This window comes from Limtongia smithiae (assembly GCF_038497785.1).
Source record: "Limtongia smithiae strain NRRL Y-17922 unplaced genomic scaffold V1518scaffold_1, whole genome shotgun sequence".
Taxonomy (NCBI): domain Eukaryota; kingdom Fungi; phylum Ascomycota; class Lipomycetes; order Lipomycetales; family Lipomycetaceae; genus Limtongia; species Limtongia smithiae.
Genome location: NW_027117622.1, coordinates 655087 through 681521, shown reverse-complemented (window position 1 = coordinate 681521; position 26435 = coordinate 655087). Strand labels below are relative to the sequence as shown.

The 26435-nt window shown below is 54.2% G+C and overlaps 13 protein-coding genes across 13 annotated transcripts; 6 read left to right on the top strand and 7 right to left on the bottom strand.

Annotated features, from left to right (window-relative positions):
* Positions 1–45: 45 nt before the first annotated feature.
* On the top strand, positions 46–3200 carry V1518DRAFT_408779 (uncharacterized protein). Its single transcript, XM_066902215.1, has 6 exons — positions 46–562; positions 627–733; positions 784–915; positions 973–1907; positions 1961–2222; positions 2284–3200. Exons 1-6 carry the CDS (start codon positions 439–441, stop codon positions 3016–3018), a joined length of 2295 nt encoding a protein of 764 aa, XP_066761919.1. The 5' UTR covers positions 46–438; the 3' UTR covers positions 3019–3200.
* Positions 3201–5518: 2318 nt separating this feature from the next.
* Positions 5519–7142, top strand: V1518DRAFT_408767 (PITH domain-containing protein). The gene is made up of 3 exons (XM_066902214.1): positions 5519–5798; positions 5961–6084; positions 6148–7142. The coding sequence occupies exons 1-3, from the start codon at positions 5702–5704 to the stop codon at positions 6917–6919; spliced, it is 993 nt and encodes a 330-aa protein (XP_066761918.1). The 5' UTR covers positions 5519–5701; the 3' UTR covers positions 6920–7142.
* On the bottom strand, positions 7076–8591 carry V1518DRAFT_408766 (Zinc/iron permease). The gene is made up of 3 exons (XM_066902213.1): positions 8280–8591; positions 8107–8219; positions 7076–8055 (listed from the first exon to the last, which is right to left on the bottom strand). Exons 1-3 carry the CDS (start codon positions 8413–8415, stop codon positions 7219–7221), a joined length of 1086 nt encoding a protein of 361 aa, XP_066761917.1. The 5' UTR covers positions 8416–8591; the 3' UTR covers positions 7076–7218.
* Positions 8592–9682: 1091 nt separating this feature from the next.
* Positions 9683–13629, bottom strand: V1518DRAFT_402896 (Pleckstrin homology domain-containing protein; the record flags this gene model as incomplete). The annotated part of the gene is made up of 4 exons (XM_066901851.1): positions 9683–10327; positions 10385–10797; positions 10856–11939; positions 11995–13629. 4 exons carry the CDS (start codon positions 13627–13629, stop codon positions 9683–9685), a joined length of 3777 nt encoding a protein of 1258 aa, XP_066761916.1.
* Positions 13630–13851: 222 nt separating this feature from the next.
* On the bottom strand, positions 13852–15759 carry V1518DRAFT_408760 (sodium bile acid symporter family-domain-containing protein). Its single transcript, XM_066902212.1, has one exon. It carries the CDS (start codon positions 15434–15436, stop codon positions 14135–14137), a length of 1302 nt encoding a protein of 433 aa, XP_066761915.1. The 5' UTR covers positions 15437–15759; the 3' UTR covers positions 13852–14134.
* A 580-nt stretch (positions 15760–16339) lies between these two features.
* Positions 16340–17730, bottom strand: V1518DRAFT_408758 (uncharacterized protein). Its single transcript, XM_066902211.1, has 2 exons — positions 17540–17730; positions 16340–17467 (listed from the first exon to the last, which is right to left on the bottom strand). The coding sequence occupies exons 1-2, from the start codon at positions 17594–17596 to the stop codon at positions 16475–16477; spliced, it is 1050 nt and encodes a 349-aa protein (XP_066761914.1). The 5' UTR covers positions 17597–17730; the 3' UTR covers positions 16340–16474.
* A 64-nt stretch (positions 17731–17794) lies between these two features.
* V1518DRAFT_408756 (acyl-CoA N-acyltransferase) lies at positions 17795–18576 on the bottom strand. The gene is made up of 3 exons (XM_066902210.1): positions 18492–18576; positions 18118–18429; positions 17795–18062 (listed from the first exon to the last, which is right to left on the bottom strand). The coding sequence occupies exons 1-3, from the start codon at positions 18555–18557 to the stop codon at positions 17925–17927; spliced, it is 516 nt and encodes a 171-aa protein (XP_066761913.1). The 5' UTR covers positions 18558–18576; the 3' UTR covers positions 17795–17924.
* Positions 18577–18632: 56 nt separating this feature from the next.
* Positions 18633–19897, top strand: V1518DRAFT_408754 (t-SNARE). The gene is made up of 2 exons (XM_066902209.1): positions 18633–19037; positions 19090–19897. Exons 1-2 carry the CDS (start codon positions 18756–18758, stop codon positions 19696–19698), a joined length of 891 nt encoding a protein of 296 aa, XP_066761912.1. The 5' UTR covers positions 18633–18755; the 3' UTR covers positions 19699–19897.
* An 86-nt stretch (positions 19898–19983) lies between these two features.
* V1518DRAFT_408752 (cyclin-domain-containing protein) lies at positions 19984–21683 on the top strand. Its single transcript, XM_066902208.1, has 2 exons — positions 19984–21300; positions 21350–21683. The coding sequence occupies exons 1-2, from the start codon at positions 20350–20352 to the stop codon at positions 21551–21553; spliced, it is 1155 nt and encodes a 384-aa protein (XP_066761911.1). The 5' UTR covers positions 19984–20349; the 3' UTR covers positions 21554–21683.
* Positions 21684–23347, top strand: V1518DRAFT_408750 (ras family-domain-containing protein). Its single transcript, XM_066902207.1, has 2 exons — positions 21684–21967; positions 22432–23347. Exons 1-2 carry the CDS (start codon positions 21910–21912, stop codon positions 22980–22982), a joined length of 609 nt encoding a protein of 202 aa, XP_066761910.1. The 5' UTR covers positions 21684–21909; the 3' UTR covers positions 22983–23347.
* V1518DRAFT_15472 (dephospho-CoA kinase-domain-containing protein) lies at positions 23277–24364 on the top strand. Its single transcript, XM_066900787.1, has one exon. It carries the CDS (start codon positions 23448–23450, stop codon positions 24204–24206), a length of 759 nt encoding a protein of 252 aa, XP_066761909.1. The 5' UTR covers positions 23277–23447; the 3' UTR covers positions 24207–24364.
* Positions 24231–25412, bottom strand: V1518DRAFT_15300 (Cleavage/polyadenylation specificity factor subunit 5). Its single transcript, XM_066900786.1, has 2 exons — positions 24736–25412; positions 24231–24684 (listed from the first exon to the last, which is right to left on the bottom strand). Exons 1-2 carry the CDS (start codon positions 25026–25028, stop codon positions 24255–24257), a joined length of 723 nt encoding a protein of 240 aa, XP_066761908.1. The 5' UTR covers positions 25029–25412; the 3' UTR covers positions 24231–24254.
* Positions 25413–25543: 131 nt separating this feature from the next.
* V1518DRAFT_408745 (40S ribosomal protein eS28) lies at positions 25544–26372 on the bottom strand. Its single transcript, XM_066902206.1, has 3 exons — positions 26247–26372; positions 25832–25963; positions 25544–25619 (listed from the first exon to the last, which is right to left on the bottom strand). The coding sequence occupies exons 1-3, from the start codon at positions 26247–26249 to the stop codon at positions 25551–25553; spliced, it is 204 nt and encodes a 67-aa protein (XP_066761907.1). The 5' UTR covers positions 26250–26372; the 3' UTR covers positions 25544–25550.
* Positions 26373–26435: the final 63 nt, after the last annotated feature.

The following is a 26435-nucleotide window of genomic DNA, read 5'->3' as shown; positions in this document are numbered from 1 at the left end:
TTAAACTCTGCAGTTGTTTGAAACTCCGCCATTGTATTGGAGTTAGACACACCACCGCTCACGGTGACAGATTAAGGCACGACCTCCGATCATAATCACCACTATACTGCTGGGCGACCTCCGATCAACCGCAGACAGCTTCCACTTTACGTTCACCATCTGAACAGAACTACTCTAAGAATCTGCTTCGGGTTTACCTTAGCGCCAGGAAATTATTCGGACCGCAGAGCTATATAGTTCAACAATTCGCTTCTTGGTTTTTTGGTATCATTAAGTCGCGGCGCATCCTTGTGGCAGCCAGCTGCAAACGAGAGCACATATATCAAGACACCCTACGCCTTACAAGCTCCTCTAGCATACGGTGCAACACAGCTTCGACAGCAAGCCAACACCCACTCCCGCCACATCTTAGCCTCTCGTTTGCATCTATCATTAAATATGTCTCCGCCTATTGCAATGTCGTCGTCTTCGGGATCAAATTCAGTGCGGAAACGGCCGCAAGGCGTGGCCTCGGTGAACGGGAAGAAGAGCGGCGGGAAGCAGCGGGTCGCGAAGTTTCTTGGTATGTATTGATACACGTCCAGTTGCATCTGTTTGGATAGCTTGCTAATTGCGACATGGTGTAGCCGGAGATCTGCAGAACTCGGAAAATGTGGATTCTCGTTCAAAGGCATCTAGTGAAGCTGGGGAGGACCCGGTTGAATCGTCGTCGCCGCCTGCACCTGGCGAAACGGTACGACTATGCCGCATTGACCTGCTGTGTCAATATACTAATACTTTTAGACTGAGATTTGCTTTATTTGTGCCGAACCGGTCAAGTACAGTGCCGTGTCGCCTTGCAATCACCGATCATGTCATGTCTGCGCGCTGAGGATGCGATATTTGTACCGCACCGATGCATGCGTCCATTGTCGAGTATGACTTTGTAGATTGAGGTCAGGAAGTATTCGGCTTCTAACATGTTTTTATCAGACCATCCAACCTAAAATTATCTTCACCATTGACAACCAGAAGAAGTACGAAGACTATCTTCCCTCCGATATCGTCTGCACAGACGAGAAGCTTGGCATCGATTTTGACAGGCGTGAGATCATGGAGGACACAAAGCGGCTGATGAAATTCAATTGCCCAGATCGCTCGTGTAATACCGTCTGCGCTGGCTGGTCCGATCTGCGCAAGCATGTCTCAGACATGCACCACAAAGTTATGTGTCAGCTATGTACACGGAACAAGAAGGTGTTCATCCAGGAGCATAAGCTGTATACTCAGAAAGAGCTGCAGAAACATGAACGGACGGGTGACGAAGACGGTTTCGAGGGTCATCCTGCTTGCCAGTTTTGCAAAACCAGATTCTACTCTGGTGACGAGCTAAAAGTGCACTACCGCGAAAAGCACGAGAGGTGTCATATTTGCGATAAGCACTTAGTTGGCAGTGCTGAGCCGAGATACTTTTTAAACTACGACGCGCTGGAGAGCCATTTCCGAACTGAGCACTTCTTGTGTCCTACGTCAGCGTGTCTGGAGAAAAAGTTTGTCGTTTTTGAGACCGATATCGAGCTGCGCGCCCATGAGGTCTCAGAGCACCGTGAAATTTTCGGATCTAGCAGATCTGCGCGGACTTTAGATGCAAACACATTCGGGTTCAGTGAAGCAGGTACCGCGTCGCGGCGAAATAACAGAGGCGGTAGCAGCAGTAATGGCAGCAATCAACGGCCAAATAGAGCGCAACAGCAACACCAGCAGCATCAAATCCAGCTGGTACAGCGGAATGGTATTGCTGCCCGTGCTCATGGTGGAAACAGCGAATTCAGCGAGCTTTCTCAGGACTTTGCCGCGCCAGGGCGGGCAGCGACGGATGGCAGCGACAACGATGAAGGTGCAGAAGAAAACCCGTCATTGGCTGCATTGTGAGTGTTCTATTTCGTATCATTTGCAAGCGCTGCTCCTAACGTTGTAATAGCCGGCGTCAGCGTCTCGACGAACGTGCTGCTCAACACGTCTCAAGAACATCATGGCAGTACAAGTCATTTTTGGCTCTAAACAAAACTTTCGCGGAGTCAAATATCTCCGGGAAAGATCTCGTTTCCGGATACGCGGGATTGTTTGACCTTGACATCTCAGAGCTCTCTCTGCTCGTGCACGATTTTGCGGATTGTTTCCGTGGTAAGGATCATGACAAGCAAATTGACCTCAAAAATGCGTTGAGCGAGTGGAGATTAAAGGTATATATGACTGGTAATATTGACGCCCAGATCCGACATTAGTCTAACATATTGACATTAGAACGAGAGCTTCCCCGACCTGGCGACTTCAAAGTCGAAATCGTCATGGAAAGCACCACCTAGTGCCGGACTCGTGCGTCATATCGGCACTAAGCCTTCCAATACTGGATCGGTGTGGAGCGGTGGTGCCTCGTCTTCCTCTACCTCCAGCTCTCGGTTAAATTTAGACGACATGCCGCCACTGTCGTCTCTCTCTGTTGGTATCTCATCATCTAATACTCCATCATATTCATCGTCCGCGTCGTCACTGCCGGTAGTTGGTGCCCAACGGCATGTATACCAGATGTCACGACGACCCGCATCTCCGCCGCTTGCTATTCCTCGCGCTCCGGCGGCATCGGCATCGTCTTCGTTTAGCAGTGCGTGGGTTCCATCGTCGCAGATAAGCGGCGCTGCGCAGCAGCCCACGAAGCTCTCATTTGCTTCGCACAAGCCAAGTCTCGCGGCTTCCAGCGATTGGGGATCTGCAACACCATCTTCGCGTAACAGCTTCGCTAATAACTTGAGCGATTTCCCTGCACTTCCCGCCATGAACAAGAAGAAATCGGCAAGCGTGGCTGCTTCGCGCAACCGAGGCTCGGCATCTTCTTCCGGGTCTTCAACTCCGTCATCCGCATCGGGATGGGCAAGCACCTTGACGAACAGTGATGCCACAGAGGTTAGAGAGAGCTCGCCGTTTGCGGCAGCTGTCAAAAAGAAAGGAAAGAAGGGAACAATCGTGATTTCACTCAGTTGATTCTGTACACATCGCCGTGATGTTTAGATATTCAGTAGAGATCATTTGTGACTTCTCAATTTTGCTCAGATATTTAGTAGACCTGATAGATATGCAGCCTGCTGGCGGTCTTAAACTAGCTCTGCCCCCTAGTCATACTGAGCAGGCACGATACATGCTACGTCGTGTAAAATAGTCTTAAAGCGATGTCGAAGTCCGACTTAACCTGGGCGACAAGCGTGGTCACTTTGAGTTGTCCATCCTCTGTCGCTAATTGTTTCCCGCAAGAAACGCAAATTAGTCGGTATAAAGTGCAATTTTGTAAACACAAGCGGGTTAAGTCTAATGGAATATATAGATTAGCGAGAAACAAAATGCGTAGCAATTGAATACGGGATTTAAAGGCAAAATGTCTCTGTTAATGTTTGCACTTAAAAATCAGGACCATTAAGCTCAAGCACGCATATGGAGTTTGACGCTTACATTAGTGTGACTGAGCCCGCGACTGAATGCGACATTGACCACCTTAGAGAGACTGAGGTGATCAACGTCGCACCACTACAGCAATACTACACCTTCTGTACTGACAAACAGAGCAGCCCTGGGTATAGAAATCCACACATAGCGCCTACCCTGATATTTGGTAGAAATTGGGATTCCACTGTTGTGTCCTAAGAATTCCATGTATTAATTCGGTACTGAAACTGACTACAATTACCCGGCTTGTATGTCTTAAACTCGCCTATCTTCCATGATTGAGTATTTTGTGGACGCGCCTCTAGCTAAGCTAATCGGAGGCTTTATGTACGATGAACTTCTCGCAAGTCCAACCGCTAGCTTTCGTAGATGTGTCCAATTAGCTGAAAAGGCGCACCACATATTACCATCAGCGCTGGTTATCGAAACTTGGTAACCAATACATCTCTTTGTCCTAAGCGTCGTGTCAGTGTGCTTGTTCAAAAAACAAATGTGTCGTCAGCGGACGAAAGAGACAGCCACAATCACGATGCCAAATTGCCGAACGTATACCGGCAGCCAGCGCGACAGGATTGCGGTTTTGCAGTGACTTCAGTCTTACTGTATACAACCGGCTGGATATCAATAGTTGATCTGAAAGATATTATCGGTACTGACATGTAAACACCTTCTGATGCTGCTCGCGCACAAGCGCGAGCACCGCAGGTAGTCGGCAGACGAGAGGCGTACACGGCAGGTTGCTCTCCTTCGTCGTCCGTCCAAATATTTATCTGCTTGCCACACAAGTCGTTCAAAGTATTAAATGCATGCATGTCCTAGTTACATATTGGCTAGCTACGTCGACGCCTCTTGCCGCGTTGTTAGCGCTGAAAGCGCGGATACCTTCGCGTTGCACGTGTCACTCTCCCAAAAGATACTCAGCAAAGCAGACACAACCCTGCTGACGTTCGGAGTTCGCCCTAGGAGTCCACCATAGGGCCCAGAGCATGTGCAAGCATGAAATTGTAGTAATGATTCAGTAGACTGGCATCAAGTATGCAGGACATATCTGGGGGAACTGCAATCAATGCCCGCACAGGAAGATCGACGAGACTCGTTGCGACGATGGTGTAAACAACACGCCGCCTGCATCGCAATGCCCCCCACCACCATAATTACTCTGCGCTGCAGTATCGCTTCGACACTCCCTTGTTCACCCCATTTTGCCTCGACCAGCTACCACTTGTTTTATCGCACACTGCGCCACACAGCCTACAAACTGACAGGATCAAGCGCGCTTGTACTTCTCTAAATGACTAAGCTTGCAGTCAGCGCTAAGGGATTTTGGACCTAAGGCACATCATGCAAATCAACTCTGGTGCAACGGCATGTAACCGCTCTATGTCGGGCAGCATTTACAGTCTGAGAGTTCGGTTCAACTATCAGAGTCTGGGACATTATTTTGAAGTCGCCTCACGTGAAAGAGCGAGAGGTGAGACAACTTCACCTCACGTAAGAGTCTCTAATGTCTTATTCGCTAGGGTAAGGGAGCTAAATGCCATACAACAGTCTCAAATTATCCACTTATAATATCAAGCTCGAAGTCGCTGTGATCAAGTGGTTCGAAATCAATTGAACGGTCAACCGACGGAGTTTGGTTCCATGCTTCCACCCAAGGTACGCAAAGACGAGCAGCACTCTAATTCATAGATCAGGACCAAGTATGCCAGCACGAAGATTTTCAGGACTTCCCAACCTGTGATGAACCAAAAGAAGTCCATGGTCGTCGATTTTGGGGCACGAGACCGGCTCCGCGGTTGAGGCTTGTGTATCGCGGATGATGTATGCCGCCGGCTAAGTCAGTAGAGCCTGTTCCAACTTACAGAGGAATTATTGCACAAATTAGCCTGCACCGAGTCCTGGTCCTTAAAAGTTACTGCTGTTGGGACTATGTTGCTGTGTAGTGAAGTTGACGTATTACCTGCCAGGTTAATGCTCAGGAGATGTAAGCATAAGGGTGTGGTGTAAGGACGTGGACTCGCGATCTGAAATCAGAAATGCCGTGAAGCTGATGATGCCTCTTGTTGGTCTACAGTTCTACATTGTTCTGTACTTCAGGCACAGTTGATTTTAAGCGATTGAACGAAATTAGGATTATCATAATAAGGACTTGTTTACCGCACAGTTCTCACGGCAAAGCTCGTTAATTACGCAATAGACGACCACAGAACAACCATCAATCTTAATTATGGCATCAGGCGTTCAAGTGATCTCGAATGCAGCGCAGTTTCTGGCGTTGGCGGAGCATGATTTTGTTGTCGTCGACTTCAATGCGACATGGTGTGGTATGTGTACTCTCTGTCAGATGTGTTTGCTTGCCGAGTCCTGTGAGGTGACGTCGTTGTGTGAGTGTGTTGTGTACGGACATCCGTATGTGCGTGCAGTAGCGGCGATTTGGTTACGACGGTAGTACACTCGCAATTATCATTGCTAATAATATTATACAGGACCATGCAAAGTGATCGCGCCGTATTTTGCAAGTCTTCCAGCAAAGTACCCCAGCCTGGTATTCGCTTCCGCCGATGTCGATCAAAACAAAGAAGTGGCGCAACAGCTGAAGATCACGACGATGTAAGGGGTTAAACTTCGCAGAACTGTGTCAGAACAAGATTGACTAACATTCTGGCTGTACAGCCCATCGTTCGTGTTTTTCCATAAAGGTCGGGAAGTCGCGCGAATTCGGGACGCAAACGTGGTTGAGCTTGGAAAGGCAGTCGCCAACCATGCCAAACTTGCTGGCGACTCATCTTCGTCCTCGTCGGCGACTGTCGTCGCATCGTCGTCATCTTCATCATCAACTGCGGCTGAGCGGGCACCTAATGCGACATTCAAATCGCTGATTCCACGGGGCTTTGATGATATCAACGGTGCGATTGAAATGAAGGCGCTGGAGGCGCTGAACGCGATTACAGGCCGCAAAGGTACGGACTTCACCGACAGTGTGCGCACTGTGTTTTCATCTCCTCCAGCGACGTTGCTCAGCGTGAGCGCGCCGTGCTTGCAGAGTGACGCGGACTCGCAACTGCTGTTCTACGTGCCGTTCAACAACTTTGTGAAACTGCACACCATGCTGATCCAGACCAGCGTGCCGCAAGCACAGGATGAGGAAGAGACGCGGCAACGCCCTGCGCGGATAAAGCTGTGGAAAAACCTGCCGTCAGTTCTGTCGTTCGACGACGTGACCTCGGTGCCGGCCGTGCACGAGTCCGAGATCAGCGAGCCTGACGAGCAAGGCTGGAGCGTGGTGAAGCTCCACTTCGTACATTTCCAGCGGGTTACATCACTGGTTATATTTATTGAAGGCGAGGACGAGGATGAGCCGACGGCGATCAACCGCATCTTGTTCGTTGGAGAGTCTGGCGACAAGCTGGAAATGGGAAGCTTGGCTAAGCCAGATGACGAATAGTAGTTGGGTGTATTTGTACAGTATCAAGTTCGTTTTGTGTTCAGTGTAGCGGGAAGTGTTTTTATCTTTGCAATGTTCTTGGCAGCATTTTGCATTGCGTCGTGACACGATACACACCTACGTGTAGAGCTCGATGCATATCATATCTCGGCAATTGTTTTAAGAGTTTTTATAAAATGCGTGATCTCTCTATTTGACAACCCAATTAACCTAAGTTCCCAACAGTGCCATGAATAAAATAACAAACCGCGATTAACAAAAAAATTGATCTTACTAGCTCTATCTTGCGGTATTTTGAATTAAGCCCAGCGACCGAGGAGCGCCATAAGACCAGCGCCGAGGCACATGGTGCCAAAAGCAAGGAGAACATGGGAGAAGGGAGCCTTCTTCATGTCATTAGAGAACAAGAACTCGTGCGCCATGAGCTCGACGAGACCTGTGTAAAGCAAGATACCGGCGGACAAAGAGTCGAAGATGCCGTTGGCAATAAGAGCACGGCGGGTGGAGTCGTTGTACGAATATCGCACACCGAGACCTATGGCAATGGCGATGGGAGTGGTGAGACCGTAGACGATGCCCATAACAAAGGGAACCCAGCGCTTGTCTTTCCGCCATGGCGTAGCCGCCAATCTGGAACCGAGACCAAGACCCTCAAAACCCTGGTGGAACACAAGAACAACGTATAAAGTGTTGAACTCGCTACCGGCAACAGCCAAACTCAGACCAATGAAGATGGAGTGGAACACTACGCCAAATTCGAGAATCACGACTGCTGCCAACTGCGCGCTCAAGCTCTCGCTCACGACGGCGTTCTCTTGCTCCTCCAGATCAATCGCACCGACATCCTCTTTGTCCTGCAAGCGGATGGCGTCGCGCGGCTCAGGGCCCTGGTCGGCGTCGACATGCGAGTCGGCGTGAGAGAAGTGCTTGGCGGTACCGGGGCCGTTATCGTCGTGCATGTGCATACCTTGACCGTTCTCAGCTAGAAAGTCTAGGTTTGCGAACCGATAGGTCGCTATTTCAATGAAGAACAGAACAAAGATTGCGAACATGGCGATGGCGATGGCCCACGGGTACAATTGCCAGGTGCCGGTCAAGCATTCATCAGACAGCTCCTCGATAGCAGGATCCAGTAACTGTACAATTAGCTACTGTCAAAAGTCTGCTAAGTAGTGAATGGAACATACATGAATGAAGGCAGTGGCAACGATGACACCAGAACCGAAGAACTTGGCGACAAAGTAGAACATATCATGGACACGAAGTTTCATGTGCTTTGTGAATATGGGGAACAACGCGCCTGTGAGTTACTTAGTAACAGTACCAGCAAGCTATGAGGTAGAGAAGTAGACCAACATACCGAACATGCTGCTGAACATGATGACGAAGATGGCCGAGATACGGACGCCGAGCCGACCATCGTAGTCGTTGGATGTAGAGCAGTCGTCGCGACGAGTGAACTCGTTGAGAACGAGGGAAGAGAGGTCGTCAGCCATTATGAGAGTGCTGGGAAGGAGGAGAAAGTCACGATGGAGCAGCAAGGAGGGTCAGGGTCTATAACACAGCGAGTGAGAGGAACAATGGAGAGAGAGGCGGCGAAGTATGGTGATATGAATGTGCCTGCGGCGCACAGGATTTTCCGCCAACGACGACCTTGGCGGTGACGCAGAACCGCACGCGAGCACAAAATCGTTTTACACGTCCTGCGACTGGCTGCGAACCCGCCGCCCTGGGGACCTCGGCGGTTGCGCCGCACGTGGCGTTCTGGTCCAAGCGCGACTGCTATGGCGCACCGCCGCAGCGAAGCAGGCGCAGAGGGCGGATTAAGCTCCGCCACAGCACCCGCCCTGGCCTAGCGCCTCGAACCGCAGATGGCGAGTATGTCTCATCTCCGCCGCAGCATGCGAATTTCGCCAGTTTCGGCAGAGGGCCCCGCCCGGAACTAGCGCGCCGTTGAGCGACCAACAAGGTTGCCCTTTTGCACTCTGCTCTTCCCGCCGGCGCCTCACGTCACCGCCGCTGCCCCGCGTGTATCCCACGTTGTCGCCCGTTCGAACATCATTGCCAGCGACAATATAGCATCACAGCCTGCACGAGGAACAGCTGCCACTTCTCCTTAGCGCGCAACGTGGTCCTGCGTAGCGAACATGCGGCGTTGGGTTATTCGTACGTTCATGTGGGAACCTTCACGAGCAGCAAAGGTCCCTTCTCTACGGCTGAAACCAAGACATGGCACTTTCTCCCTTCATTGTCATCAGACCCTACCGAAAGAGTCTAGGCACGCACTTGCAGACCAATTATTCGGTCACGTCCTCTGTAGCAGATACTGCTCTCGCCCATCCTGGTACCTCGCCGCTGCTACCGGGAGTCCTAACCGCTAATCGCGATACCAGCATCACCACCAAGGTGAACCAAGAATGATTATCTTCTCACTTGCTTCCATGCAGCACGCGTAGCTTTTCACACCATGAAGACCTATGAGTACATGCCGTGGCCTACAGCTCACAGCTACCCTTAAACGCCATACTTGTATCTAATCTTTCTGCCTATGAATCCTGGCCCATTAACTCCACAATGCTACAGCCACATCCGTCTGTACATAACAAAAACTCTGCTCGCTCGCTCATTCCAAAAAAGCAAAAACTGTAATTAATATCAGCCCAATATGCACCACACGTAGAACCAGCTATTTGCCAAGCCGGGTTGTCTGTTCCTTTATTGCCTGCATCAGTTTCGTCTTATCCATTCTTCTTTCTCTCAGCTCTAACAAGCAACATGATGCGTAATGCACTTATCCTGTATCCGACCGATCTCGTCCGCGAGCACAGATACCCATAACTCCTTCTCCATGCGCGAGCGCGCCATCATCATAATCGCCGCTCCGGAGATTCCGAGCTTGTTCGCCCTGTAAAACTTGTTCTCGTCGTTCGCGCCGACATCGCCCGAGCCTGCCGCCTCCGGGTCAGCGACGGCGGCAACTTTACTTCTCTTCAATTTCTTTTTCTTTTGCAGCTGTTGTTTCCGGAACGCCTTGGCAGCGTCCTCGCCTGTCATCGCAGGCTTCCCGGGTTTCGGACGCCACACGACAAAACAACGAGAATATTCGTCGTCAGACGCCGTTGTGCCATCGCGGTAGATCCGTGGCAGAGAATACATTCCTGGCGCAGTGCTTGTGGTGAAAGAATTGCTCGGGTTAGCGAGGTCGGCTTCCGTCAAGATGCCTGAGTACACGTAGCACTCGCGCAGAGGGATCACATCAGATTTCTTGTGGTAGATCTTCGGTACCTCCACACCGGTGCGCGCGCGCGACTGTGCTTCATAGATGATCAGGTGGCCGTGACATATGACGACATAGCTGAGTTGAAACGTCGCCTGTCGTCGCAGCTTATAGAACAGCTGTCCTTTGATCTGCACAAACGTATCAGTTTTGTTAACCACTTGCATACGGCAGTGACTAAAACACACCGTAATACTGCGACAGAATCCTAGCCGGCAGACGTTATATATCTCTGGATCCGCGACACCGCGAAGCGCCTCCCACTTTGACGCCGCCTCCCCGATTTGTGACTCCATCTCCTCGTCAATATGCAGTTGCGCGAGGTTATCTGCCTTCAACGCCGTCAATGTGCGCGCGTCCGACTCGGTTCGCGAGCGCCAGTATATTCGCAGCTCGTTCAACCGCGAAATCCATTCGTCCCGCGTGATCTTATTAAATGCTTGTAACCGGATCACAAGCCCGCTGCGCAAAACTAGCTCGAAGACGCGGTCGTCGTCGAAATTCGTGATGACGCCGTCTTCGTAGTTTGTACTGTCGTTACGCCCGGATTGGTTGAAGTTCACGCCATCGCCCACGCCAATGTTCGAGTCCACCGTGGTATCTACGTTCCTTGTCAGACCACCCCACCTACTCCTAGAACCCATACACAAGAAACATACTTCGCAGGACAGGCCTTACATCATCCACGTCGCTCAAATCGATAAAACCCGCCGACGTTAGTATCTGATACAGCTTCCGATATACCTCTGACAGCGCAATCTCATCCAACTCCTTCAGCTTATGGTAATTATGCTCTTTCGAGCTATCGAGCCATTCAATCTGCCCATTTTTCATCGGATACGGCGTAAATTCATGGACAAACTTGTGTGTTCCGGACGCCTCCGTCATCGAAAATGGCTTCTCAAATGCCGGCGGCGTCGCGTGATGAGGCTTGCAAAACACGAGCAAGTTATCGTGGCACATAAAGTAAAACTGTTTGTAAAACAACCGACCCATATGCGACCTATTTCCCGAGTGCTGTGTGAGTCGAATTAGAAACCCCTCTATAGGCGGTGGCTCTACCAGTGTCTGTGCGCGTGCGGTAGGCGAAGGAGCGAAGGTCGGGTAGTGCACCTTGGGACGCAATTCGAGCTCGTGTGTTTTCCGCAAGGCCCATGCAGCGTACATGTGCTGCTCGTTCACGTCCCGAAGCCACTCGATCCGATCGTATCTTCGCCAGGCGAGGCCCAGCCGCTCATGCTCGCGCCAGTACGCGACCGTCTCGCGAAACTCTGGCACTTGATCCAATATATTCAACGCTGTTTGAATCGTATACTCTGTCAAATCCTCAATCGTACCTTCCTCGTCATTGCTGTGCTGTTGCTGCGTGACCTCTGCTTGCTGTGTCTCGTTGTGCCAGACACTCCCCAGCTTTCGCAAATTGCGTGCGCGAATCTCGTCCCATGGAATCACGATCCGCAACGACGCCTCGAGATCAGGCACTTGCACAACCATATCCCGCACTACCTTGCCGCCGAACACGCTTCGGAAAAAGCCGTACCACGCAATGCTTGCCGATGGGGCACGGAAGCGCAATATGTAGATCATCGTCTTGGGATATTTGCTCTTTTCGCCCACTGATTGCCATAATGCGAGAGATTTGTCAAGCGAAGAGAATATGCTCACGTTCGCAACACGGCGGTCAAGAGGGATTGTATACGCCACTGCTGGCAGCTCTGGATCGTTGTCGATTGCCGGTATAGTCTACTCCATATATGTTAGCGACCTCATTCAATAACTTATAGTACGCAACACTTACCAGAGTTTTGTAAAACTGCAACACAAATGGTACTGCATCATCACCGGTATATCGCGCGGCGACAACATACTCCCTCGCACGCTCGACGGAGTTCAGCTGCGTATGGTCACTTTCGTTGTAATCCGACGGCAAGCTACGCACGGTTGCAGACTTTATCACGATCAGAACTCTGTCGATCTTAACAATTTGACCGGGCTTGAGTTGGTATCCTGTTGTGCCGTCGCTGTTGCTTCCAGCCGCCGCGGTTGCGAGCTCTGGGCCCATTGCGCCCAGAATACTTGCGCCGTCGACAACGACGTCGTATACCTCGTCCTCGTTATGATGCGCAACACGTTCCGGTAAAAAGTTGAAATCAAGCTGCTGCAAGGAATCATTATCAGAGTTATGACTGCCATGCTCATCCTCGTCGTCATCATCTAGCAACCGTCGTCGCGAGAGCACATCCGAATCTCGCTGACTATGTGAATCAGATACTGAAGATCGACTCTGTCGCCGCACTTCCGCGTCCCGTTGTAAAATCGTTGCAAGACTAGATTTCGCAGCGTTTTTTTGAACACGATTAAATTGCGGCACAATTATCTGTCCGCGGTTCGGGTCTTGCGCGTCCGAGACTGTCGAGGTTGCGATCATTGATCGAAGGCTCGTGCCTGCCGGACGCAGGGGTCGCAATGTCGATGCGACGCTGTCATGCGACACTGAGCGACGGGTATACATTGCCCCAGCAGATGGCGACGGACGACGCGATCTGGATCGTGACCGCTCAGTCTCAGTCACATCAGACACCGACGACGGAGCACGAGCAGTCCTAAACGACTGCGTCGAAGTGTAGCTCGACGGCGCGAACGCACTACCCTGATATCCGCTACTCGGAAACCGCGACGTGAGCCGTCCTCGCGACAATGATCTCGGAATCTCCGCAAAGTCGACATTTCCATCTGAATACCGCTGGAATGGCTTCACGGTTCCCGCAGATGGCGAGTTATGGGGGGCAAACTTTGGCGAAAGCATAGGCGAATGCGCTGGCGTGGAAAAATGTGACGGCGCTTCGTGGTAGCGCGATGACGAGATAGAGGACGCGCCAGCTGCGGTTGACAAAGGTGCTGCTGATGCGTCGTGAAACTGTTGCTGGCCACCAGGGCTGCTATTGGTGCTTTGCGCGGTGTCGTGGAAGCCGGGGTATTGCGACAGCGAGCCGCGGGGTATCGATCGCGGACTTGTTCCCGCGCGCGGTATCGAAGTCCCATACGACCGCACACTGCTGCTGATATTGTTGTTGCCTATTGGCACCCCTCTTAACGACACCGCAGCCGTTGCCACACCCGCAAGCGTGGGAGGCGGATGCGACGGCAGTGACGAGTCTGGAAAAGTCGATGACCACGCCTGCTTGAACTCTTGATCACTTGATCTCGCAATGCGCGCAAGCCAGACCTTCTGGTGACGCCGCAGCCAGTCTGATGGGATGGGTCCAATCAACACCGAGCGAGAGGTCGAGTGCATGTGCGACGGGCTTGCATGCGAGAGGCGGAAGGATGTGAACTGCACGCAGTCGAGCGGGACCGGCACGCGATCAGGCGAGGCATGGTCACCTTCGGTGCCACGCGTACGAATGGGACTAGCAGCTGAGGCTGCCGCCATGGGTAAATGTAAATGACAATTCCCAGACTCTCGAGCTAGAGCGTTGTCGCCGCAGTTCGCCTTGCTAATGTACTGAACGGGGAGGAGACGTGGTGATCGCGAAGTGGTGGGATGCTCCATTCGACGATGCGCCGCTTATCGAAAATGCTCTCCGAGATATACAAATCCGGGTAATAGAGTCCTTGACGTCATAGAGCACTGACCTCGCACATCCAACTTGTAGAGATCGATAAGATGCTATCCGCAGAGCAGACTCGCAGATATATTCCTTATATACAACATAAAATACACCAAGATCGCGACGCTACTCCAAAAGACATCTGTTACCAGTCACAGGAACATATTCTGCACTACAACCCAAAAGACGTGACAATGGCAGAGAACATGGAGAGAAAAAAAAAACCCGGTAAATACGCCCAGCCAAACAATCCCTTCTATTCATATATTATGACGTTGTATCGTGCTGCATAGTGTGAGAAAGAAATGGTTAAGATTGTTGAGGGGTTTAGAGGATGTCTGAGCTGCCGTGGTTGCCCCATCTGATTCTCTCTCGGAAGTGCTGGATAACATAGACAAATGATAGAAGAACAGGGACCTCGAGAAGAGGACCGACAGTAGCGGCAAGTGCCTGAGTAGAGGAGATGCCGTAGAAGGAGACAATAACTGCGATGGCGAGCTCGAAGTTGTTGCTAGCGGCGGTGAAGGCCTGGGCGGAGCAGATCTTGTATGTATAGCCAAGCTTGTAGCAGAGGTAAAGTGTGCCAAAAAAGAGGAGGAAAAAGTAGATGGTCATGGGGACCATGACGCGGAGGACAGAGGTGAGCTGCGTAATAACCTCACGGCCCTGGGAAGCGAAGAGGACCAGGATGGTGAAGAGGAGGCCGAGGAGAGAGAAGGGCTCGAGGAAGGTGACGAATTTGGTGTCGTAGGCCTTGGCAGAGATTACACGGCCGCGGAGGATGACGCGGGTGAAAATGGCGATAAGAAGAGGGAGGCCGAGGAAGATAGCGACAGATCGCGCGACGACACCGTAAGGGATCTTGAGGTGGTCCTCGGACTTGCCGATGACGTTGATGTAAAACATCGCAGTGGGTGCAAATAGGAACATTTGGAGAAGAGAGTTCACGGCCGTGAGGATGGCACCGTAGTCGGTGTCGCCGTCGGACAACTCGATCCAGATCATAACCATGGCAATACACCGGGCGACGCCAACCATGATGAGGCCCTCGCGGAGCTCGGGCCTGTCGTAGAGAAAGGCCCAAGACAGGCCAACCATGATGAGAGGCGCGATGATCCAGTTAATGACGAGACTGATGAAGACCTGGGTCCAGAGCGTCCGGACGACAAGTAGTTTGTGAAGGGACTCGAACTGGACCTTGCACATGATGGGGTACATCATGATAAGCAGGCCGATAGCTATGGGGACAGAGACACCAGCAAACCCGCCCTTCTCGAGCTTCTCGCCGAGATCTGGCATGAAGTACCCAAGGGGAATGCCGATGAGCATCGATACCAGAATCCAAAGCGGAAGGTACCGGTCGAGTATGCTGAGTTGCTTCATAAGCGGCAGCTTCTTTGACTCGAGACGGCGGAGCTCCTCGCCATCGAGCTCGGTCTGCGCGGTTGTGGTGGTGACGCTGCGGAAGAGCAGAGGAGAGGACTCGTCGTCGACGCTTTCCCGAACGGCAGAGTCAACGGCGTGTATGGCATGATCGCCGCGTTCGATGTCGGCCTCGGCGGTGGAGGCGCGGGAGAGGGCATTCGCGCCCAGGGGGTCGTGGTGGTCGCTGGTGCTATTGCTCGACATGGTCGGCTTCGGCGAAGAAGTGGTTTCGGCGGTCGGCGCCTGAAAGTGGGAGACGAGTGGCGGCGGCGGTGGCGGAGGTGGCGGACGGTGCTTCAGCGGAGCAGCGGAAGGGCGATAGAACACTGGACGGGGGTATGAGCAGCGAGAGCGTGTCGCAAGTAGGGAAGGCGGACGGGGGAGAAGTGGGTATTGCGGCAAGAGGAATGCGAGGACACCGAAAGACGAGTATGTCCGACAAGAAGATGGGCAGTGACGACCGCCGGCGGAGCCCAGAGAAGGTTACGTTCTGGGCTTATCGAGAAGCGCGTGCCGGAACGCTAAGCCAGCGTTGGGAGATACCCCTGTGCGGGCGCCGCGCCGCAGCTGCGCACTAACCGTGCCGCGGCCGCGCACTTAAGGCGCAGCCCCTGCAGCGCGTGGCGGATGCGTTGGCCGCGCCGGGCCGGCGTTCGTTCGCGCGCACGCTGCCTGCGCCGGCGCGGTGCGATGCACTCGCAGACAGGGTCGAGCGCGCACGCAACTGCGGCAAACTGGCGATGCCGACAACGCGTGCGCGGACGGCCGTGGCGGCGCCAGGAGCGGGCCCACGTGGGCCGCTGTCGGCGCGATGGGCGACAGCAGATACGCGGGAACGGCCCCTGAGCCGCCGCCTCCTGAGGACTCCTGAGCGGCGTGCCCCGCAGAACAGCGCGCCGCCGAGGGCTCATGGCGGTTCGCAGCGGAGCAGTCGCGGGCAGAGCCCCGCGGCGGGCGATCAGGGCAGCGGAGAGGGGCGCCGGGGGTTTTTGGCTGCGGTCCGCTGCTGCTCTGCGCCGGCTCGACTCGCGAGACGCGCGAAGTGCGGTGACATTGCGGTGACATGCCGCGCGCCGCTCATTGGCCGCCGCGCTCCCCGCGTTCGTCTTCTGGTTTTAAGCAAAGCGCGCCCAACAGTGTATTCACAAGAACGTAACAATCACATATCCATATCAAGTATAACTCATGCTCCGTATATAAGTTCTATCCTGGTAGTCTGAAAAAAAGCCACCGCAAAATCATTCAAAACCCTGACTCCTGCTGCCCCGTCAGCGCCGCCTGGTCCGGCGACGACGCCGACGAGGTCGACGAGGCGCAACACGACACCGTCTGCGGCGAGACTGTGGACGCATACAGCTCGTAGAACGCCGCGGTGTCCGCCGCGTCCAGCGTCGGCAGTCCCGCGCCGGTCGTGGGTATCATGCTCAGGTCGATCGACTGGAAGTACGACGTGAAGTCGATCGGCAGCACCGCAGATTTGTCCTGCGCAAACTCGAATGTGTGCTCCTCCCCTGTCTGTGTCTGCTGCGGAGGCTGCTTCATGGTAAGGTCGGTCGCAACATTCGGCAGTTGCATCAGCGTGCCAGCCGGCATGTCCGTGGGCATACTCAGCGGGTACACGACCGACGCCATCTGAGGAAGTGGGGCAAGCGGTGTAGTCTGTATTGGGGACGTGTTGCTGTATGTGTTCACGACTGGCCGCGCCAGCGGCACGGGGGCTGCTCGTGGTTGTGCTTGTGGTGGTGATCGTTGCTGCTTCGGCAGCGCTGTGCTTGCACACACGGCCGGTCTAGCCGCTGCCGGTGCTGTTGCCGTCGCGGACCCCTGGCACCCGCCGCCCTCCTTGTTCGTCTTTGCCGGTGCCGTCCCGCAGGTCGCACACGGATGCTGCGCCTTGAGGACCTCGTCCTCGTGCCGCCGACGCGCCACGCGGTCCACAAACTCCCCGTTCTCGTCGGTTAACTCCGTGCTGCTCTTGAGCCAGTCCTCCACCATCCACTCGTTCACGCCCATCTGTGCCAGTAGCTCGCGCAGCTTGCGGTTCTCCTCCACCACCCGCCGCGCCGTCCGCTGTATCTGCACGTTCAACTGTAGACCTTCCTCTTGGCACATGTGGATCTTCGTCTCCAAGTCGGACACATACTCGCGCTTGCGCGCCCTCGACCTGCGCTGATTCTCGCGGATACGCGCCAGTGTCTCGGCGCTGTTCGCGCTCTCTGTCTTCTTTCCAGTGGTCTGCGTAGCAACACGGTTAGCTCATGCCCCTCGAACCGCACGGCTGCGTCACGCATGACGTAGCGCACTTGCCTGCACGGGAGTCGCCGCCGCCGCCACGGGCTCGGCAGAAGCAACAAGAGTCGACATGGTGTCTGCGCACAGGAGGAAGCGGTATAAGGCGTGGTCGTCTGAGCAACTAGCAGTGTCGGGAGGTGTGACGAAGTATGGAAGTGGTCGTTGTCTGTTCTGGAGCGGAAAATTGGGAAGTCCAAGCGGCGGATGTGAACGGCGCCACCGAAAATCATGTGATCTCCGCTCGTCCACTCCGCATGATTACATACGCAGTCCGATGTCTAGCTCACTCTCTATTCTATTCTATATGACTTCTATTTACATGCAGCACTTCTACCTCGAAAAGATTTTGGTGCGATGTGGTCATCAGCGGCAGTCCGGGTACGCGACAATGTCGACTACTCTACTCCCGCACGCCAGGTGACCGCTTGGCGAGCATGCCAATGTTCGCGCCGTCGACTCTCATCATCTGCCATTCCTCCATTGGCACGGCCGACAGCGACTTGTAGAAGTCAATCGACGGCTTGTTCCACTTGAGCACCTGCAGCAACAATGTTAGCAATATCCACAACGAACACGGCGACCAGCGAACATACACTCCACTCGAGTCGGCCGCCGTCAATCTCAACCAGCTCCTGTGCAAGCGCAAATAGCAGCGACGATCCATATGAATGACGTCGGTGCTGCGGTTGCACGTATAAATCCTCGAGGTAGATGCCCGGTTTGCCATTCCACGTCGAGTAGTTATAAAAGTACAGCGCGAAGCCGGCCGGCACCTTGTCCTCGGTCTCTGCAATCAGCACGCGTGCGTACGGTGTCGGACCAAACACGGTCCTTCGCAGCATCTCCTCCGTGCAGAGCACCTTGTCCGGCTCATGTTCGTACTCGGCGAGTTCTCTGATGAAGCCCTGGGTGTTGTCAGTACAGTTCGTACCGCAGTTCTTCACATACCAAACACCACAGCGCATACAAGAATGTACGGCACATCCTCGACAGTGGCTCTGCGGATGGGCGTCGTGTTCGCTGGTGTCGACATTGCTGGTGCAATCAGTTCTACCTAAAAGTGAAAGATCAAGAAAGCGCGTACAGACGGCCGTGAAAGCGGCAGTCGGGTTAGGGTGTGGGGTTAGGGCACTCTCAAGCGGGTCGAGCTTGCACACCGGCGGGCTGACGACAGCGGACTTTCGTTATCACCACCTCTACACCATCGACAGCACTCCTTCCCCACGTCAACATGTCTTTCCTATCCTCACGGCCCACCGGCACGATGGGCACGAGTAGCGGCGGCTTCTCGGACTCGCCCGAGTTCGACACGCTCGCGAACCGCCTCTCGAACCAACTTTTCACTCTCACGAGCAACATCTCGACGCTGCACCGCCTTCTCGGCACCTTTGGCACCAAGAAGGATTCCCACGCGATCCGAGAGCGGGTCACTACGATGACTGACGACACGCGGGAGCTCTGCAAGAACCTCGGCGAGGAGGTCAAAGAACTGCAGGCGTGGACCGATGTCACGGTAAGTGGCTGGCTGCGCGGCACTTGCGGATCGCCAACTAACTCTCAAGTAGCCATCGCAACGATTCACACAGCAGAAGCTCGCGCGCGAGTTCACGTCGCAGCTAGCTGACTTTCAGTCTGTGCAGCGGCTGTCCGCGGAGAAGCAGCGTCAGTACGTTATCGCGGCAAAGTCCCATTTGCCAGGTTCGTCCGACCTTCTTTCCCCCGGCGCGGAGGATGAGTACATGTCGCAGCAGCAGATGCAGGTGCAAATGCAGGTGCAGGCGCCGTCGCAGCAGCAGCAGCAGCAGAGGCGAACGCAGACAGCGCTGCAGCAGATCCAGCAGCAGCAGCAGCTGGACGCGATCTCGCAGGATGAGCTAGACTTTCAGAACTCGCTAATTGCGGAGCGCGAGCTGGAGATCCAGGGTATCGAGCAGGGTATCACGGAGCTGAACGAGATCTTTCGCGACCTCGGCACTATGGTCACGGAGCAGGGCGTGCTGGTCGACAACATCGAATCTAACATCACGAGCGTGGCAGACCACACTCAGAACGCGTCTACGGAGCTGACGAAGGCGTCGCGCCATCAGAAGAGCTCACGGAACCGGTCGTGCTGCCTGCTGCTGATTTTGGTCATTATTTTGGTAGTCGTGTTGCTGGCCGTGTTCCTGGGCTAGACGGTGCGGACGCAACAATTGTATATTCCATCGTCTTTCTGTCTACGTTTCGCCTGCATTCCGGTTGAGGACCATGGTAGCTAGTAATAACAATGCACTGCTGCGGACTGCATGTGAACGCTTATCTTGGAGGGCGGTGAGTGGGCACGGGCGCGGTGCGGCGCTCGCACAAGTGCGGCGAGGTGGCATGATTGTGCCATAATCGTGGCGCTGCAGCGCAGATGGGCCACGTGCGCAGTCGGTGCCCAACCACCGCGCCACGCTGCAAATCACGGGCCGTCGACGCCTTGTCTGGCGCCAGCATTAACCCCCCCATGCACACTTCCTCGCCCCGCCACTGAACCCCCCGCCGCTACTTCCAGTGGTGTTCTGTTCTTGGCTTCTGTTGGGGCTTTGTTCACGCGTCGTTGGTCCTCCATTTTGGTTCCACCCCCGCCAGAACCACTACTCCCTTTTCACGACCCCGTTCCCCCCACACACGCGTCGATATCATGCTCCGCCTCGCCGCTCCCGCCACTCCTGTCGTTCCGTACTAGACCGGCCCCGGGGATATATGCCGGCCGCCGCAATTGCCGCAATTGCCTGCCCCCTGCGCCTTCGCTCTCGCCGCCTGTTGCTCTGAATCCGCAACAGCAGTCGTCGAACCGCGCCATGGCCGACTACGCTGCCGCGGCCGCTGCGCCTGGCGCCCCGCCGTCCCACCAAGAGGACGTGCCACCGCCGCATCCCCCCCAGCCATCGCAGGGCTACTCACACCTCTACGCGATCCCGCAGCAATACGCCGTACAGCCTGCCGCGCCGCCGGCTGAGCTCTCCACATCTGCATCCTCATTGCCGACCGCAGCGCCCCGGAACGCACTCGCTGTTGCACCCCCGCAACCGCCGCCGCCGCTGCAGCACCACCTCCAACAACAGCAACACACCGCATCTACTCCCTCGTCGCCGCTCTCCGCACACTCCTCCCTCCGATCCCCGCCGCTCCCCACAGATCAATACCACCTCGACATCCTCAACCACCCCGTCAGCGATGTGCTCACCATGATATCTGCCCTGCTGCAACGAATAATAGAGGCCAACGACGTGCTCTACATGTCGCACCACCCGCACGCCGCACACCACCCCCACCACCCCGATGCGCAGCGTAGCAACTTCGCCTCCAGCGTGCTCGCTTTCCATGGCCGCAATGTGCCCGCCATCTCCCTGCACTCGTACCTCACCCGCATTCTGAAGTACTGTCCGGCAACGAACGAAGTGTTCCTTTCATTGCTGGTATACTTTGACCGCATATCCAAGCGCACGAACGCGCCGACCGAATACGGCGCCGACGAGTCGTACGCCGGCGCGGGTGCTATGCTCGGGGCGTCCTCCTCCTCTGCAGCTGCCACACCGTTGTCGTTTGCGCCAGCATACGCCCATGCGTCACAGCAAACCTCTGTCACCGCCGCCGCACCTGCCTCCCCGACAAGCAGCATCGGCAGTGGCCAGCCCGTGGATGTGTTTGTCATGGACAGCTATAACGTGCACAGACTCGTCATCGCCGGCGTCACTGTCGCCAGCAAGTTCTTTTCCGACGTGTTCTACAAGAACTCGCGCTACGCTAAGGTATTTTTATCGTTGTCGATCGTCGATCGCCTCGAGCTAACAACCCTAGGTCGGTGGATTGCCGCTGGAAGAACTGAACCACCTGGAACTGCAGTTCCTGCTGCTGTGCGACTTTCGGCTCGCAATCCCGCTGGAAGAGCTGCAGCGGTACGGCAACCTGCTGCTGCAGTTCTGGGAACGCGAGGCGTCCTCGTCAACGCAGCATCGGGAGCAACCGCTGCCACAGCAACAACAGAAGCAACAGGAGGAATAGACGTATGGATGTACACTATAGTGCCAGCATGAAGAAGTACTTGCACTCCATAAACGCTTGTACTTGTAGAGGTGTAAGCGCGGGTCTTGTGGCTGTGCTGCGCGGACGACGCGCGCTTAATTCTCGCCGGCTGCGCAAGCTTCAGACCTACATCAGCATCACCGTCGTCGCCTCCCATCCTCCGTGCGCTGCCTGCCCGCTGCCGCACTCCTCTGCCTCACTCGTCTGCCCGTACTCCACGCCTTGCCTCACCCGTTCGCCCCGTGTCCACTCTCTCGCCCCGCCACCCTTCGCTCGCCACTCACCAAACCACCACCCGTCTACCTCCTCGCCTCGTTCCCAGCACGTAGCCCGCCATGGCTAGCTCGCGCAATTACGATATCCTCATCAAGCTGCTGCTTATCGGCGACTCAGGTGCGTTGACTTTGTTGTGATTCTTCGGTGTTCGCCACGCGTGTCTGTTATGTTATACGCCGTGCTGTGCGGTGGTCTGCTATCTTGTCGTGGTGTCTTGAGCTGGGCAGTCGCTCCTGTTCGCGGAGCATTCGTCAGCGCTATTGGCCGCCCCCACGTCGCACTACCCGCTCCTCCAATGTCGTGGGCGGTTGTTATCTGACGGTGTATACGTCAGTGTGGTGTGCTGTGCTGTCTGGCACGCCACTTCCGCTAGGATCGCACAACCCTGCAACGACATGCCACGCAGCGTCGTTTCAGGCCAAGATCTGTATTTCTGCTGATCGGCTGTTCGCACTGCACGTTTGAGATCTACCACTCTGCGGATTCTAATTGGCGGAATCGAGAGCCTTTACTAGACAGCAGACACGCACAGCGACGACACCGACAATACAATTTGACTATAGCTAACACCACCCCCCAAGGAGTCGGAAAGTCCTGCCTCCTCCTACGCTTCAGCGAAGACTCGTTCACCCCCTCGTTCATCACAACCATCGGCATCGACTTCAAGATCCGAACTATCGATCTCGACGGCAAGCGGATCAAGATGCAGATCTGGGACACTGCCGGTCAGGAGCGTTTCCGAACAATCACGACCGCGTACTACCGCGGCGCGATGGGTATCCTGCTCGTGTACGACGTCACCGACGAGAAGTCGTTTAACAACATCCGCAACTGGTTCTCCAACGTCGAGCAGCATGCCTCCGAGGGTGTCAACAAGCTCTTGATCGGAAACAAATGCGACTGGGAGGAGAAGAGAGCCGTCTCGACCGAGCAGGGCCGCGCGCTCGCAAACGAGCTCGATATCCCTTTTATTGAGGCCAGTGCAAAGGCAAACATTAATGTCGAGGAGGCATTCGTCTCCCTCGCGAGACAGATCAAGCAACGTCTAGAAATTTCGTCCGAGCCACAACCCACCAACAACGTCGACATCACCACCGGAGTCAAGTCCAACAGCGGCGGCAAGTGCTGCTAGTGTTCCCTTTTCTTCCTCTCTCTTTTTATAACCGCATCATATATATGACACGATAATCCGATAACACAGGACCCCCGATGGTCTTAACTGGTGTTTTTTCCTCTTTTGTGTTTGTTTTGTTGTTTTGTTGCTTTACTACTCCTTTTATCTCTGTCAAGTCTAATCTATATATACGTATATATTGGTCGTTGAAGTCGAGCTCTGCAATGAGAGCGTCGATAGGATGGGAGGGGATGTCTACGTGAGAGCTGATAATGCACTGCTGTAGTGGCACGTTTTTCTCAATCATTCGTACCTCCCGGATGTCTAGCCGACACGCTTCTACTTGACAATGGTGATCATCCCGTAGAGATGAGCATCGTAGACGTGGATGTCGAAGTGTAACCTTCCTTCGTGACATCATTTTCCACACATCTTATCGGGACGCTTACCCCACACACTACCCTCATCTCCACCACCACCACAATGCTAGTAATCGGCCTAACAGGCGGTATCGCGACCGGCAAATCCACCGTCTCCAATATCCTCTCCGGCGCGCCGTACAACCTCCCCATCATCGACGCCGACAAAATTGCACGCGAAGTCGTGGACCCCGGAACACCGGGGTACAACAAGATCGTGCACACGTTTGGGCCACTTATCCCGGACTTGCTACTCCCGGCAGCTACTGGCACGCCACTGCGAGATCTCAATCGGGCAGCGCTTGGGAAATATATCTTTGGCAACGACGACGCGCGCAAGGCGTTGAACGCTATCGTACACCCGGCTGTGCGTCGCGCGATCTTCAAACGTGTCGTATACAACTGGTTGGTTACGCGCTCATCGGCAATCATCCTCGACGTGCCACTGCTATTTGAAGCGCGGCTCGACATTTTCTGCGGGACTACGATCGTGGTCGCAGCAAGTCGCGACGTGCAGTGTGCACGCATCCTGCGCCGGGACGCCGCGGTCGTACTATCCGACTCGGACGCGTACAAACGGATCGACTCGCAAATGGCCATTGACGACAAGGTCGCGCTCGCGGACTACGTGATTTGGAACAATGAGGACGATGGCGTCGATGCGCTTGCGAGGAGAGTTAAAGCGGTGGTGGAAGGAGAGAAAATTGTGCCATCGCTGTGGTGGACTGTGGTGGACTTGATTCCGCCGGTTGGATTCGTGTTTGCGCTGGTTGCAGTCGCGAAGCGGTATCTTACGCGGAGGAAGCATAAGAAGCTGACATAGCCTAGATCATCTATAGACTTAAGTCCTACTGTACAAATAGCGCGCACATTATATCGTCAATGCGGGAGACCTGCCAATAACCACGTCGTTCTCATCCACAAACTCGAAGTTATACCGACTTAAATATTGCGGAATTGCCGATAACTGAGAACCGTACCGTGCGGAGTTATCGTACAACTCAAAGAGGGGCACGGCGAGCAACTTCATGTTTTTGGGCACGCTCAGCACCTTGTGCTTCGGCAGCGTGATCAGGTACATCTTTTTGCACTCCTTCGGCCGTGTGACGTGAGGTGGAATGAACGGGTACGTGAACGACTCAAAGTTCGGGCGCCACCATTGCGCGATGCAGTCTCCTATCTCCCACGATGGCGTGTGGCTGTCGGACGGTTGCTGCGCGGGCACCGGTGCAAGACGTTCGTCCAGACGTGCAGTGAAGCCCTCGATCTCGTCCTCGCCGGGTTGCAAGTAGTCACCGGGCCTAATTCGGTCAGCAACCGCGCTCCCAAACACCCTAGCTCAATCAACATACAGCTTGAAAAATGCATTTGCGATTTGCAGCATCAAAATGTGCGGATGTCCATGTTCATGACAAACCAACACGCCCTCGCATGTCCGCCGCATGCCATACTGCTCGTAATGATCCTGCAGCCGCTGCAACCGCGCCGTCACCGACGAGTCTTCCTCCGGCTGAGCCTCTTTCGTCCCAAAAGTGTAGTTCGACACCGGGTATAGCCGGATCGTCTTTTGCTGGCGCTGCGAGAAGCCACCTGACGGAGGGGGGATCACGGTTGTGTACCGCGCAGCTTCTGTGATCGTCGTCATTGTGAATACGAAGGCGACTGCTGCTTTGTATTTGGATTGATGGTGTTGATTGTCGTCTTTCTCGCGCAGCGTTAGACCAGTATCTCTGATGCAGATGTTTGAAATATGGGAGGTGATGAAGCGTGGAGGTCAACTCAAATTCAAGATTTGTTGCTGCGGCGCTGTTCATCCCCTCCCGCTCGCATGAGCTTCACCGTCAACTTGTCATCACCTCTTCTACACATTCGCGAACAGTCTGCACATAGGATCCCTCTCAAGTTTCTACTATTTGTAGCCTTCTCCGATTGGCAAGCACGCACCTAACCGCCTGATCTCATAACATCATTCAGGATAAACATATGGCATTATAGCTATGTACTACCACGCGACAAAACGCACACAAAACAAATATATAATACATTTCTGTAAGATGCCCCTGTGCCTGTAGCACACAATCATTGCTCACATATGCTCCATCCGTTGCCGATTTTTTTGTGAACTTTTTTTGAATGTGGGAACAGAAGCCACACTCAGATACACCATTTATCTGAGTCTGCGGGCCTCACGCTCGGACTCGAGAAGGCAGAGAATGTCATGCTGTCGAACGGGGCCCTGAAGGTGAAGAGTTAGCTCATGTCCGGCATGCGAAACGGACAGCAGTGTTGTGTGAGAGCACTACCGAGTGCGGGTTGCAGAGAACAAGGCATAGATCATGTCGCAATTATGAGATATCATCTGATCAATGAACTCTGCAAATGCCGTTTCTTCCCACCAGTCTCAAACACACACATTACATCCACCAAATCAAAGAGGGGATCACAAACCTTGACGTTTCGAATGATGCTCCGGCTCTGGTCGTCCATGAACTCCACGCGAACCTGTGTGACACCGCCACGGGAGCCGGTGCGGCCAAGGACCTTGACGACCTTGGCGAGCTTAACGGGGGTCTTCGATTCCTGCATGACGACAAACGTACGGTCAGAACTTGGTGTCTCAGGGAGAAGAAGTGTAGTCGGTCGAATATGCAGTGCGGCGAGTATAATGGCATGTCGTTCCCTAGTTGCTGTCACCAGGCAAGCTGGAAACAGTCGCCGGAAGTCATTGTGGTCGCGGTCGCGGTCTTCGCGCTCGCGGATGTTGCTTAGTCGTCGTCACGCAGGGGTATCAAGTTCATCTAAATTTCGACTCGCAATTCGCAATCCGACCGAACAACACCTCCGTATATGAAAATTAACATACCATATTGTGTGTGGCGTTCGATTAGTCGATCGGCGTAGATGAGGGCGCTGGTCGAATGTCGAGGATGAAGGCGGCGATGTTAGGCAAAGCTTAGCTTGACGACGTGCAGGCGGCATAGGGCTACACCCTACACCAAAAACGCAGTCACGCATAGAGATTAAGCTTCAGAATCAGCCGCACAGTACTTAC